Here is a 15,119-nt window from a genome sequence, read left to right as displayed (position 1 = left end):
GGACTCTACGGCTGAGGTAAGGAGGAGCATTTGAAAGTGAGGTTAACAGGTTATACAAAGGACAAATACAGACATGCTGAAGCTGGGTATTAAGGTGTGTTAGCAAAGGGAAGCACGGTGACATCTCCACACCCTGAATGTCTAAAACAACGGTGCTCATGTCAACATTTGAGTTATTTTGCTGTATTACATTTGAGTTATTCCACTGTAGAGGAAACTAAGAAACAACAGATAACCTAATCTGTAGGTCGATTGATGTAAAGATGATGACATGTCATAGCATCAGTTGGAATATTTGATTGAAATGTATAGTTTAGAACAAACAAATGACACATCAATAACAACTTTTTATGAAAATCATGAGTAAGACAGTTTCTAAACGCATCCATACAAGTCCATTTCCACACCTTTTCTTTAAATCAGTGAGAGCTCTGTTTATTACCAATTCCTCTTAGTTTTCTGTTCTGTCACTCAGTGTTATTGGAAGAGCATTGTCGGCCATTACAGGCCTGGCAGCTGCACAGAGCTGCAACACTGATACTCTGTGGGAGTCATATTATCATAGAGAACGATGGCGGCTGCAGGGGACTCAGGCAGGGCCAAAGGGCAAGACACTAACTCTCTGGCTCTGACATTAGCCCAACTATAAAGAACACAGTAATCCTATAGCACAGATTAGTGCAACTGTAAAATCAAAACTGTAAAATTGAGGCCAAAATGTCCTGTCAGGAACATTAAAAAGAGTTCCATGCGAGATAAGATTCCATGGTCTCCTCGGGTCGCCATAAACTTGATATTTTAATGAGTCATGTTTTTAATAACACTGATATCACAGGAGACTCAGAGTGAATTAAATGCAACGAGTCACAGTACATCCACCTCCGGAACAGTATTATTATTATTTAGGGGTATTATAACCAAACCACGACTTGTAGAAATTCCATGAAGTAAAATCATTTCGCTATAAAATCAACGAGGAGAACCACAAAATAACCATATCGTATATGAAATTGTATATTTCCCCTGTAATAAGACTGGAGTGTTTCATTGAAGAGCTTAACTTTTAACCTAAGAAGAAAAGAAAAAAAACACCCGGTTCCCACATGAAGTCGTTTATTTTCCTCGCAGAAAATATTTGTCATATTTTGTAAGATCTTAATGAATTTAGACTGTATGGATTTCACTGGCAAACGGAAATGTAATTACTGCTGAGTGTATATCTCCCAGACAAGCCCAAGAGGTATTTAAAAAATTATTGGTGGTCTTAATCGCCCTTTTTTTTTCCACGGCCTGAAAATAAACATCATTTACATTGTTATAAATTTCCAGAGAGAATAGGATATGTTGAGAAAATGCCATTATCTCCAACGCAGAAACGCAGGGGTTTGTGTGTATTCTAATCTGTCTGAAGCTGTTCAGTGTTTTGACAGTGAAGATAGAGGTCGGGGTGATATGAAACCGAACGAAAACCACAAGCATGTTGTGTGCAGACAACGTTCTGCAGCTCTAAGAAAACGAAAATTAGACTACGTGAGCCCTTGAATTCGACTAAACGTCTCTGACAAGTGCTTCGGTTGCTATCTCCCACATGATGAAGGGAAATCTGTGCGGCCCTTTGCTCTCATGTGATAATTAACTCAGGTTTTAAAAGCGCGCATGGATAGGTCAGAAACGATCCACTGCGTCTATGGAATATATTCTAATTATTCTTATTTATGATAGGTTTACTCGCTTTTTTTATGACTATGATTTAGGCTTATGCATTGTAAATATGTCAATTTAATCAATTAAAAAACGTGAATTTGTTCCGAGTGTTTTAAACAAAAGTTCCTCTTTTCTGCGATGTCGACAGAAAACGTGAAGCTACTCCAACGGACAGAGTTGAGTCAGAGCCGTTCACACTCGAGCAGGGGAAGGAGCTGGTTGTTGTTGGAGCTGCGGCCCAATAGGCGGCGCTGCAGACTCGCATTGCGCGCAACTCATCCCTGCAGCACTCCAGACCTCTGCTAGTCCTGCTGCACTCCACATTTCTGAATAGCACATTCTTGTAGAAAACTGAAGTGTGCTTCCAAACATACTGTCACGCATGTTTAATGTAATTAATTAAGGTAATAACAGAAATAAATAAAAATCGTTGGACACGCGCTGAATCCTGAACAGTCCCATTCATGCGTTTTTTTAAAAAAAATTGCACTAAAGAACTTTTTTTTTTTTTTTTTAATCATATTCAGTGAACTTTTTTTATTAACAGTCCTGTGGGTGGTAAATGTAACAAATTAAACTTTGCATTTTATCTTTTATTTTTTTGAAGTAACGACCTGTTTAATTAAAGCCTGCTTGTGTATTTAAAGTCACCTCTGTGTGTGTGTGTGGAGCACAGAAAGACGCACTTTAACTCCTGGATCGGGCTGTCAAAAGTCCTGATTGCTTTGCATCTAAATTCGCGGCCAGAAAACAAACCGCAATGTAATTACAGGCCAGTGCAATTAGTTTCATACACTCTGTCACTTCTCATAAATTTAATTTGAAAAATGACTGAACAATAATACTGGTGTAGAATGGGACAAACAAATAATAAATAGCTGTGATTAAAGCTTATCTCAACACATGCACACATTAAGTCCCTCCGCATTTTACTGTTTCGGCAGTTGGATTTACTTTACGCACACGACTAGTCAGATATAGTAAAATGTCAGTTTATGTTTGTGGAACAGAAAGTCTGATCCTTTTGGTGGCTAATATATTTAATTGTACTTTTTTTTTTAAATGTCCAGGAAACCTGTGAGGATGTAATTAGACAATTTGATTCAAGTGTTTTTACTATAAAAGAAATATAGAACTGTTCAGGCGGATTAAAGAACAGCTCACTGTTTTATAAATACAAGTGAATTTTACTTTGTATTTCTTCTCCATGCTGCTGATCTTGGACTTATTTTTTCTCTCTCACAGACTTCAGTTTTTTGGGGTTTTTTTTCACTCTTACCACAATGAAATAAAACGACTTAATGTGGTGGATCTTGCATGTGCCCTCCATTTAGCAAATGGGTTCTATGGTTTCAGGAAAAAAAGAAAATCTTGTAAGGTGCTCAAGTGTCCAAAAGCACGTTTTCAAAAGCGTGGAGGAAAAACCGTTCACGGTTTCCTCCCGTGCTTCCAAACATGTCTCCAGGAGAAGGTATCAGCCTTGGCTACACGGTATATGAGAGGTGTCAGGCAGGTTTGAGCCGAACACGTTTCTCTACTATGGTCTGGAGCCTTAGTTGCTATCCAAACACAAATAAACAGAGGGGAACATTGGAGTTAATGATAGAGGAGGGGGGCGGAGGCGTGTCGGAGGGCGGGCTGTGCGCAAGAGAGTCCCGGAGCCCTAAAAAGTGAAGAACCGCACACTTCCAGCCCCAGCTCCGGACGGGACTCACACGCTGCTCGCTGTTGTCTCTCCTCCAAACTTCTCCGTGTCTTTCCACAACTTTTCACAACTTGTCACATCTCTGCAAAAGTCCGAGACGGCAGAGTTGGCTGCATGGCTACATGAAAGTTTCATGGACTTGGATCTTGGAAAACTTTTAGCGACGCTTTATTGGAGCTCGTCGCCTCTATAGTTACTGTGGATTACTGACATACCGCAGGACCTTTGGCAGCTATTTATTGGGGTAAGATTCTGTTTGGCAGAGTATGTGTCAGTCTTCTGCGGGAAGGGAACCAGCTTCACTCAACTCACTTGTTTTATCCAAAGAGAAAACTTAACTTTTACTCTCTGAGCTACAAACCAAAGAGATCACACTCTTAGTAAAGCTTTTGAGCAACTTAAATATGAATGAAAAAACAAAGCTGTAGAGGAGGTTGTTGCTTTGCGATGATAACCAGGTTGAGGTCACAGTTCACTCATCGCTGCTCTCTGTCCATAGCGCACGACATTAGTGAAACAGTGGCCTTAGTGCTTGTAAAGACTTATCACGACTTAAAGAAATTTAAAACCTTCAGCTAAAAAAAAATGAAAAATTAAACCTGAGAAGGATTCAACAAGACCGGACACTTGTGCTGCTGTCAAAGAGTAAATGAAGTCCAAAGGTGAGGAAAGAACGAGCTGAACGAAGTTGAGCTTATGGGCAAAGAACAACAAGTGCCTTCACGGTGACTTACGGTGCACCTGTGCGAAATTATATTTAACCCCATCCCATCTGCGAGTGGGAGAGCGAAGTAGGGAGAATTTCAAAGATCCGTGCAGCAAAAGTAACGACCTGACTAAAACAAGCGACCAGCAGCCCTCCGGCTACCGTGTGCGCAATTCTGCAAGCCCTCTCCAAGTGTGGATAATGCCTTAATCTCCGCTGCGCTTCAAGGCAGGCAGGCTTGTGAAATATTTTGTTAAAATATGATTTGGCCTCCTCAGTCGAAAACTATACGCTTGTTATTTTATAATACACAAATCAGAAGACTGGTTTTTAAAAATGATTTCAGATTCTCCACGAGATATAAAGGTCAGCTCGCCGTCGCTCCGCTGGCTTGTTGCCAGTCCGGCTTTCACCATCTGGAGCCATGAATTTTTCTATGTGGGAAAACATAACTTGTCATCCCCACAAACACGGAACCGGGCCAATTCTTACACTGTCAGCTCACCTCATTTGTCCTTCTTTATACAGACAAGTAGCTTCTGCTTTTATTTAAAGACAACAGTGTTTTATTTTAATAGAAATGTAGGTTAAACGCCCAAAAAGCTTATTTGCTCCCATGTTGTGTTGCACAGGAGAAACCAACTATACTCAAAAACATGCAGTAAAACAGACCTAAAAGCCAATGTTAGTGCCTATAAAATTATCCGCAACCATTCAACACAAAAGCACACGCATTTCCAGCAAAGATAAAAGTAGCTCTCCTGCGGTTAATAGCGAACCTTGGTGCGTTTTGCTCTGACTCATCGCACATTTGAGCTCTGCTGGCAAAAAAATCAAACTTCTACAAATCTACATAGAGAGCACTTGTTTTGCATTGTGAAACACTTACTACAACGACAACAGAGTGTCTTCTCTAATTACCGTTTGAGATTTAGTGCTTCATTCAGTATGATTTGAAATTGTAATTACAGTGTTAATTGATGCCATATGAGCCGTTTTACACCCACTTAATTTAATTACAGTTTCGATGACTGATTTGTTTATATAAAAATTGCTCTGAAGCACATCTCCGTTCTAATGGATCAACTGTCTCTAACGCCTAAATGAGTGTTTAAATTTCTCTCTGTGGTTTTGCTTATTGCAAACAGAGTTTACACATCATTATCAGCAGCCTACAGGGCAACGCTGCTGCACCTTTACAGGTTCTTCAGTTTATTTACCCAATCAGCTCCTTCACGCTGTGCAACTTGTAGAAATTCAAATAATTAATTTGAGTCCTTATCTGGGTTACAGCAGCGAATACAAGCACCTTTGTGGGCGAACATATTTTATGAGTTAAATGCCATCATGTTAGATCACAATTAAAACATGAATTTAAACAACAACAACAACAAAACATCTCAAATGTAAAATAGTTGTGCATATGCAAACAGGTGGTTTCACGAGCAGTATCTAAGGACACATTTTTGCCAGCCTTTGTGACCACGTAATTACCAAACATAAACTAAACATGGCCTTAACATACAACACTCTGCTCTGTTTTCCTCAGGGTATATCATCGAGTCTTCTGCAGAGGTCTGAGCCGACATGGGGAGCAAAGCCCTGCACGCTCCGATCCCCCTGCACCCAGCACTCCAGCTCACAAACTACTCCTTCCTGCAGGCCGTCAACACTTTCCCCGCTGACCAGCTGCAGGGACTGTACGGCCTGAGCGCGGTGCAAACCATGCACATGAACCACTGGACTCTTGGTTACCCGCACATGCAAGGACTGAGGTCGACGATCACGGCGGCCGCCCAGGGTCTGGTGGACCCCCGGATTCCCTTCCCAGCGTTACCCTTCACAGCCGCCGCGCAGCTCTTCCATCCAAAACAAGCCACCGTTGCGCACGGCGTCCCCTCGCTGCACAAGGACAGGCCGAGGTTTGACTTCGCCAACCTGGCCCTCGCTGCCACTCAGGAGGACCCACCGAAAGGTGCGGATCTGGCAAAGTTGGCGTCGGGACTAGGGGGAACCATCTCCGAGCTGAGCAAGCTGTCCCCGGACAGAAAACCCACCCGGGGCAGGCTCCCATCCAAGACTAAAAAGGAATTTATTTGCAAGTTCTGCGGCAGGCATTTCACCAAGTCCTACAACCTCCTCATTCACGAGAGGACCCACACAGACGAGCGGCCCTATACCTGTGATATTTGCCACAAGGCATTCAGAAGACAAGACCATCTCAGAGACCACAGGTAAGACAGATTTATCGCTCATATTGTAATAATTACGCACCGGATTATAGAAGGGTTTGCAATGTCCTGCGGCATTCCCGAGTAGTGACGTTTTAAATGTATTTATTTTTGTAAATTCACTATTCCGAGTGACGACTAAAAGTATATTTATTCTTAATTTTACTATAAAAAAAACAAAACAGACAGGTCTGTTCCTAGGCTTCTCTCCATGAGGGCGCTAAAGCACTTTTGAGATTTAAGTTGCACATTCAAAACTTGCACAGTGAAGTTTTTTTTTTCTTTTCTTTTCTTTTTTTCTTTCTTTTTTGTTCTGCCTTGTGGGGTTTGTAATACCTACAAGCAAATCCACGCATGAGCAGACATTGATTAAGTGTCATTTCTGTTTTACAGATACATCCACTCCAAGGAAAAACCATTCAAATGTCAAGAATGTGGGAAAGGATTCTGTCAGTCTCGAACTCTAGCCGTCCATAAAACCTTACACATGCAGGTAAGCTCAGAATTTTCACAGTAACCATGACCTTAACTGTGTGATACGTTATGATCAGAATTCACCTGTTGTGCACTGTCTGCTGCATGCATGGGGATATTAAAGGTTTCACAAAGCGGTTGCGTTTGGCCTAGTACCATTTTTTATTTATTTTTTAATTAATAAATATGCGAGAGATACTCATAAAAGTTGCTTAAAAATTACTGTGCAAATTAGTGAGTTGGAAGTGACGCAGCAGTTTATTTAGATGATTGAAAGATATAACTGATAGACGTTCTATACAATTAAAGGGAATAATCCTTTGCTTGCTTTAAATCTAAACAGGAGTCTCCCCACAAATGCCCCACATGCGGAAGAACCTTTAATCAAAGAAGTAACCTGAAAACTCACCTTCTCACCCATACAGACATCAAGCCCTACAGCTGTGGCCGCTGCGGAAAGGTGTTTCGGCGCAACTGTGACTTGCGACGGCACAGTTTGACGCACAGCCCACATCAGGACTACTAGCCTGGACAGACTAACAAAATAACAATGGACAAAACACAAAAAGACAAATCAGCGACTTTTTTTTGTTTTTTTGTTTGTTTTTTGCTTTTTATTTTTTGTTCAAAGACATTCTTCAAATCAGGACACGTTTACTGCAGCGCATTTTTACAGTGGAATTTGGTTGCACCTCAAATGGAACAGCAGCGGAGCCATGTCCAGTTTTCACACCACCTGTAAATATCAAGACCATGTACATAATGTTTGTTTTTTTATTTTCTTCTCTGTCCTTGAAATGATAAGGTTGTCAAAAAAACAGTCATAAGTTTAAAGTATGTTCAATTGTATTTTAGAAATAAATATTTCATGATATATTTGCATTTGGTCTGTTTTTTATTTTATTTATTTTTTGTTTCATATTTGTTTGACACGAAACACGAGCCACGATGTTACAGCCCATAAGCAATATTTAGAAGAAACCATTTACCATGGCCATCAAGTTAATAGACTGTATGTTTACAGCCAACAGGCAGCGAGGGCTTATGTGGCTGACTTGTTGGACTTTTTACAGTAGATCCGCAGATATCAGTTAGCAGGGAGCATGACATGACCAGAAACGAGTCCTGGGGACGTGTTTGGCTGTTTAACGCTCTCAGACGAGCAGATAATGTAATAAAGAGAATCATATGTGTGAGAAATAAAATGATTTTAGAGAAATAAAACGACGACAAAGAAGGATTAGCCCATGCAGCATTTTCTTCCAGCTTCCCATTAGTGTTTTTACGAGGCTCTGAATAATTAAGTCCATTATTAGCGGCCATATCGCACGTCTTTATCTGCATCACCTCTGATATCATGACTGACCTACAGAGCAGCTGAAGGAGTCCCCAGCGCCTTAAAGCATTTTAACACAAATGAGCGCATAGTGAGTAGTGATGTGAGTGATGACAGATCATACGGGGGGAAATGCTTCAGTGCTGCTAGATGTACGTTCACCTGCTACCAGTTATTATTGAGCATATTCAGAATTTATAAGAGCCTCAGTGTCGCTCAGGTGGTGGAATGTGTCCCAGCTCCACTCTCCACGTCCAAATGTTGATCTGTGTGAGCTATAGTGTAATGAAGTCGTTGTTTAAATGAATAGTTTATAGAATATAATTATCATGCAGCCTGATAAGTTCAGAGGAGACGTTGAGCGCGTCGGACGCCGCAGTTCAGAGCCTTCACATACAGTAGATCAGGACAGAGAGCTGCGTGTGGGCCATACACCAGGATTGGGATTTTGTCCAACTAAACTTTGACCGGCCACTGATTAACCACCAGAGCTACGGCGTTTCACAGAATAATCCGATCTATAATCTTCTATTATTATTGATATTATATTTATTCGAGGGAAGATTCTCTCCCCATGCCTGCCTCCTCTTCTCTGTCTGTCTGCGTTACTTGGCCTTCAGGCCCGATGTTCCTGGATTTCAACAGCCAGATGACTTGTCTAAACCTTGATTTTCACCTGATAGTGCAATTAATTGCTTGAAAAATAGCATTCATTTCTAATGGGCTCGAAAATTGGATCTGGAACAAGTGCGCGTATAACAAGTGAAGATTTAAAACGGCGTTCATTGCTGCTGAAAGGCCATTAACCAAGGCCCGCTTTATTACGCTCTGTAGGCTGGAGGTTCCTAAATCTTTTCTAAATGGGAAGGCAGCAATGTGCAGTGAGCTCATATTCACAGAAACAAGTGAGATGCTTCACAAATACACACGTATATCAATAATTAATACAATGTAAACAAAGTAAAGCTTACAAACGATGCAAATATAAAACGATTACGACTATATGTATTATTATTATTGTTGTTGTTATAATCATCACTACCAACACTACTGCTACTAATAACTATAATGAATAATGATAATAACAACAACAATAAAAATAATAATAAGAATAATAATGATAACGAGAATGTTGGTTTCTAATTTTATTTGTAATAACGTTTAAATAAAGCTGCAATTCATTGTTTCACAGCGTTTGATTTAAGGCTGTATGAACCAGTAATCAATTATTTCGTTCAGTTTAACCTTTCTAATCAACTGAAATAAACAAAACGATTCTAAAGTGTAAATATGATTTTATAGTATGATACTGAGAGCGGCTAATAGTAGCTTGTATGCAGTTATGTTAGGGGAAAAAATATTGCCTAAAAATAAAACAGCATATATATTTTGCATATTGGAGTCCTGCACATTGGGGAAAAAAGGTGGATCTTTGAACACGTACAAGTCTTTTAGTTTTTCAAAAAAATATTTTTCGGGTTAGTTTGAATTTTAATTTGTTGAGACTGTGATCGATGGGAAGCTGGCAAATGTTCAGAAAACATAATTTTCACCTGAGGTGAATCTGTTAGGCAGTCTAAATGGAAATACTGTCGTGGAGGAGAACACCACTAATTGCATCTGTCCACAGGGATCACATTATTCAAACAGAACAACAACAGAGCGTTCATTTGCTGATTTATCACTGGCTTTAAAAACACAAATACACCCGGTGATAGACCTGCTGTGTTTGTTCCCGCTTTAAAACGCCAGTTTTAGCCCGATTGTCTAAGTACAATTAACTGAATAAACTCAGTGGACTCTAGGACTCTGTGGATCTTCAGAGAAAGTGTGACAACATGATCTCAAATACTTTGGTCGTTCCTTGGGAACATCTTGGTTCACTTCAGAATAGTAACAACAACTGAGTGCTCATCTGAACACGCTGACGCACGCACGCACGACTGCCAAAGAGTGGACAGTCACAGGGCGAACGTCATCCGTGACCGGCCTGCGTGGACTGTGTCCTCAGGAAGCTTTATCTGGCTGACAGGGGAGAGGCTGCGCTGCCTGCAGGCCACCGGGCTCCGCTGCTCCGGCTTCATATCTCTGTATGACCCCACTCAGCCTGGGACAGATAAACAGCCACACTGAACAGATCATGGCTAAATCTAAAGCAAACAAACAAACAAACAAGCAAAACTATCTTATTAAAAATAAATAAATTGAAATATATATTTTAAAATCAGCTTGAATCATACTGTTTGAAGTATACCTAGAACAAAATAGGATTTTATTATTTTCCAAACTTCAGAATCATTTATTTAGCAGCTTGTGACTTTGGGCGACCACCAGTACTAATTACAGCATAATAAAAAAAGACTATGGCAACACTATTACATTCCAACTACAGATACAAATGCGTTAAGATGGATATATTAGACATACAGAGTCAAAGAAGCACTTGGATGCAGAAAATACTATTGTATCTAAGTTTGATTGTGAAATAAAGATGAATTGTAACTCTGTTTTTTGTTTTTTTAATAACTTCCTATTCTGTAAGCTGCTGGTCTAATTAGGTTAACACATGTTTATGATTCGACGGTAGCAAGTGGTCCTAAAACAACATTGCACTCATGTAGGAAACTAGTTTTTCACCTTTTACTTCTTTAGCATTTACTGTCCTCGTTATTTGCCTCTGCATTTTAATATCCAGTATGGCTACATTAATTTAGTCATCATTTTAATAACACCTGTACATTTCAGTGAGTTTTCAACTGAATATGTACATATTACAATGGCAAGTCTTCTGTAGGCCTATTTGATATTAGTAGACGTCTCTGATAAGATGTTAATATCCAGATAGGTCATCAGTGTGCCAGAAATACAAAAATAATTTTATTATAGTTCCCATTATTTACTTCCATTGACTTTTGCTTAAATCTCGGTCACATCTATCTGAAGGGATAGTCTTTATCCGAAATGTAGCCGGATTAATGTATGACATTGCCGATTGTTTTAAAATATTTAATAATTTCACCAAGTTGTTGTCCACACACTGACTACATGGAGGAGCTTCATTGTGAGGTTCATTCTGTAGGTTAGCCAACTTTCTCTGCAAAGGTGAGCTTCCACGGCCAAATAAGGACACAGGGGCGTGACGAAATCAAGTGAAGCCTTCTGGTGCTCCTCGTAATGCCTTTTTTTCACGTTGAGCGGCGAGTTGCGACAACATCCTCTGTCAGTTTAGAGATACTAATAAACACCAAAGCCGTTTAAATCATTGAAATTAAAGCAGTTGGCGGTGCAGTAACCGAAGACGAAGCAAATCTGTGTCAATCGGTCACATGTCATGGGGAAATGCTGGTGTTTTGAACTGTGTATGGAAAGTGAACGTTGAAAGGCAAATTTCCTACGGGTAAAAACGCAACACCACTCATACGGAAGCCGCGTCGGTGTTTACTGATGACGTTTAGGCTATAGCTGCTGAGAGAAATGGCTAACGTCAGATAACGGGATGAACATGCTTTATTAAACACTAAATTCAGCAAATTGCTACAGGACACAAGCGGGAATCAAGTAAGGAAGGGTTTTTTCTATTTTACTCGCGGCCGCCAAGTGTAGCCAGCTGAAACGAAGTTAGGGCAACTTCTTCCGAGCATGTAGCTTAGCTTCTTTGCTCTGCTCCTGTGGTGTGTAGCTGTATTGACAGCAGAGCCCAGCTAGCATCTCTCGCTAACTGCTTTACAATAAGTTACACGTCTTAGTACGCAGCACGATATTGCTTCGATAGTAAAGTTAGTTTTAATAAAGCTGCTATGGAGTTGCTAATCACTGCTGACGTTTCCCTTCTGGTAGCGTTCACTAAAAATGAAGCCACATTAGCAAGCAGGCTAATTCAGTCACCACGTTGAATTTAAATGAACATAAAGCTACTAAAAAGTAAAATTACTTAATGTGTATGACTAATAGGAAGGTTAATTAAAGCTTGACCAGAAAGGCAGCCGAACAGAATTATTGCTCTGCCTCTGTTAAGTGTACATATCAACCAAATGTATTTCAGCTACCCATATACGTTTTAGTTAGCTTGTAAATATACATGTAATAATAAAAAGGACTTTTTAGAACCTGTTTACAGAGTGCCAGTCAAGGAGCCTGGTCTCTGGCTTAGTGGTTACAGCCACATCAATGTGTACACAATAGGAACATGTAGGGCTGAATTTCAACTTGGAACTACTGTGAAGGAGTCAGTATACCTCACATTTAGCATATTATTATTAGAATATGAGCTTATAATAGGCCTTTTTCAAACAGATGTGTTGACTTGTCATAACAGGAGAAGCACAGGTGTACTTGATATTGTTAATCATGGCTCAGTTCAATTCAGGTGTGCATATGAAGCATTCCTATGAGCTGATGTGCACTGTGCTGCTACTTTATAAGTGGCACACCTGAATTGAATGCAGCCATCATTAAAGTTGCTCATAAACATGTACGTATTTGGTATCATGTATCAAAAAAAAAAAAAACTCTTGAAAATGCGTGTTTTCTGGTATAGGCTTCAGCACTAGTTGTATTAAAAAAGTATATGATTCACACTGTAATTAACAAACAAACAAACAAAAAACTGAAATTTTGAATGACATGTCCTTGTTTTTTTTTTAATGGTTAATATGTGTTCAGGACAGGGCAAAGATGCTGGAGTCTTATGTGACCCCGCTCCTGATGAGCTATGTGAACAAGTACATTAAGAATCTGAAGCCGTCTGACCTGCAGCTCTCTCTTTGGGGAGGGGATGTGGTGCTCAGCAAGTTGGACCTGAAGCTGGATGTACTGGAACAGGTACTGTGCATGCTAAATGTAACTTTACAGTGTTGAACCTGTTTCTGTATGACCAAAACCACACTTATGGGATTGTAGACATAGTATAGTCACTCTTTCATAAATAGATAATGTGGTTATCTTGTTTGGAGAAATACCAGAGCTAGTGCTCTGGGCTGCTAGTGGGAAAAAACATTGTTTTCAAATACACATTTCATGATCCATATTGCTTTGGTCAGTATATGCGTTTCAATGTTTATTGATAGCGTGAGAGGTTTCTAATAATAAACATCTATTTCCTCAAGATGTAAGTAAAAATATTTTAGAATTTTACCTCCTAGCTTTTACTGTAATTTATTAAAGTGTGCTTTTGTGAGTTCTGTGCTTTACTGCACTTTAGTTTACTGATTTTGTTAATAAACACTAGTAAGGCAGGTACATGCAAGATACAGCCAAGCTATTCATGGCCAGTATAACATTTTAAAATGGGTAATGATAGTATTTCGATCTTTCAGCAGAGAAGGGACTTCAGTTCATTACATTATAAAATAAAGCAAGAGGTTTGGATTGAAATTAATGAGCGTAGGGCAAACATATGCCCCAGTGGTGTATTTTTTTGTTTTTGGCTGCATCTTGGTTACAATGCATTGCCTTGACTAGAAATCAGAAAAAAATGCAGCAGTACTATTCACTCTGGCACAAATACAATATCTTTATTGTCCTTTTGAAGAAAGTTTGATAGATTTACTCTCATATTTTGCTTTGCTGTGTTATTTTGACACAGTGTTCTTTTTACACTTGTAATGTCTGGATTAGATCAATCTGCCTTGAGTTAAGAGGATTTTCTTCTCTTTTGAGTGGGTTCTGACTGCTTCTGAAGAGCAGACCAAAACACTACCTTACCCAACGGAGATTGTGATGAAAGGTCTTATTGGAAGCAGCTTTAAACCAACTGACAGTCGAAATTGTGTTAGAATTGAAATTTGTATGTACTACTATGTCAAAACGTTGAAAGCTGTCCTACCCTTGCCCTTGTTTTATTCTATTTCATTTGGACAGTACCTGTTTTAGAATGTGCAATCCAAGCTTGCCTTTTTAATGTAAAGATTAAATTGTAGCAAAACATTCTGGGGGTTATTGAGCAGACATACTGTAAATCCATGACAGTTTTTCCCCAGAAATATGTTTGGTTATTAATTTTTTGGCTTCGACTTCTAGAGGAGGCATGTGAGGCCTCTGTGTAGGCAGTCTGGTTTCATGGGACTCGTTCTCAGACAGAGTAGTTCAAGATGCAGAACAGTTTTTCAGCTACTTCTGAGAAAATCTGACTTATTTTGTAAGAAGTGTGACCAGTATGTAATCTGTAACTGTTGTTTTTGAAGACTATCCACTTGTCTTCAAAAATTACTTTCAAAGAACTGTTCAGAAAACGGATGGATGAAGCGGGCAAATGCTCTTGAAGGCTCTGCAGTCATGCCTGTACAACACTGTCTGCAATAATGATGTTATTCTCTGGTACATATTATTGTAGATGTAGTTTTAGCTAGTTGTTTTTTCAACTTTATATGTCTTTGCATATTTATAGGAGTTGAAGCTGCCCTTTACATTCATGAGTGGTCATATCCATGAGCTACGTATCCATGTACCTTGGACCAAGCTGGGCTCGGAGCCTGTAGTCATCACCATCAACACCATGGAGTGCATCCTCAAGCTAAGAGATGGGTCCCAGGTTAGTTCTCTACTGGTATGAGAAACATGTTATTCTTGACTCTAAAACAGGGCCAAAACAGGGCTGGCCAGATCTTCTTGTTATTTATGTGAAAGTCCTCTTCATGCCAAAGTTAAGCTTTCTCATTCCTTTTTCTCTCTGTGTTTCCAAGAAGTTTTGTAATGGCTTTGTTTAAAATAAACAAATGCTGATTTTTTAAAAAGACGCTTTAACCCCAACAGGCTTCACCCTGTGATGCAGTTGCTGTGGCATCCTTTAGCTTTGATTTAATGTAAAATCACAAGAGGAGAACCTACAAAATAGCATTTCATTTTCAGTGTATTCCGAGTTATAAGGTGTTACTAGAAATAAATACAAGTGCAGTTGGAAGAGGTTGTTGTACACTATTATTTATTGAAGCTATGCTTGCCAACAACAGAATGTAACCATACTAT

The 15,119-nt window shown here is 39.6% G+C and overlaps 2 protein-coding genes across 3 annotated transcripts in view; both read left to right on the top strand.

Moving 5' to 3' along the window:
* Positions 1-3,386: 3,386 nt before the first annotated feature.
* Positions 3,387-7,702, top strand: osr2 (odd-skipped related transciption factor 2). 2 transcript variants are annotated; one of them, XM_008292129.1, is made up of 4 exons: positions 3,387-3,653; positions 5,665-6,349; positions 6,740-6,839; positions 7,246-7,702. In XM_008292129.1, the coding sequence occupies exons 2-4, from the start codon at positions 5,703-5,705 to the stop codon at positions 7,318-7,320; spliced, it is 822 nt and encodes a 273-aa protein (XP_008290351.1). In that variant the 5' UTR covers positions 3,387-3,653; positions 5,665-5,702; the 3' UTR covers positions 7,321-7,702. The 2 variants fall into 2 exon arrangements, with proteins under 2 accessions (XP_008290351.1, XP_008290343.1); XM_008292121.1 differs by having other exon boundaries at positions 7,164-7,702.
* A 3,893-nt stretch (positions 7,703-11,595) lies between these two features.
* The window catches only part of vps13b (vacuolar protein sorting 13 homolog B), a 324,549-nt gene continuing 321,025 nt past the window's right edge, over positions 11,596-15,119 (top strand). Inside the window, exons 1-3 of the mRNA XM_008292112.1 lie at positions 11,596-11,714; positions 12,819-12,977; positions 14,542-14,685. Coding sequence (XP_008290334.1) covers positions 12,831-12,977; positions 14,542-14,685 — 291 coding nt within the window. The 5' untranslated portion in view covers positions 11,596-11,714; positions 12,819-12,830. The remainder of the gene's footprint in view (positions 11,715-12,818; positions 12,978-14,541; positions 14,686-15,119) is intronic.

This window comes from Stegastes partitus, unplaced genomic scaffold (genome assembly GCF_000690725.1).
Source record: "Stegastes partitus isolate 25-593 unplaced genomic scaffold, Stegastes_partitus-1.0.2 Scaffold18, whole genome shotgun sequence".
In the NCBI taxonomy this organism is placed as follows: domain Eukaryota; kingdom Metazoa; phylum Chordata; class Actinopteri; family Pomacentridae; genus Stegastes; species Stegastes partitus.
The sequence above is the reverse complement of the archived record's forward strand: the minus strand, read 5'-3'. Positions and strand labels throughout refer to the sequence as shown.

What these genes read in the sequence shown, in the direction of transcription:
- osr2 (XM_008292121.1), top strand. Translation starts at nt 5,703, where the DNA reads ATGGGGAGCAAAGCCCTGCACGCTCCGATCCCCCTGCACCCAGCACTC. An exon ending in GACCATCTCAGAGACCACAG is followed by an intron (nt 6,350 to 6,739) that starts GTAAGACAGATT and finishes TCTGTTTTACAG; the next exon opens with ATACATCCACTCCAAGGAAA. An exon ending in ATAAAACCTTACACATGCAG is followed by an intron (nt 6,840 to 7,163) that starts GTAAGCTCAGAA and finishes AAATCTAAACAG; the next exon opens with GAGTCTCCCCACAAATGCCC.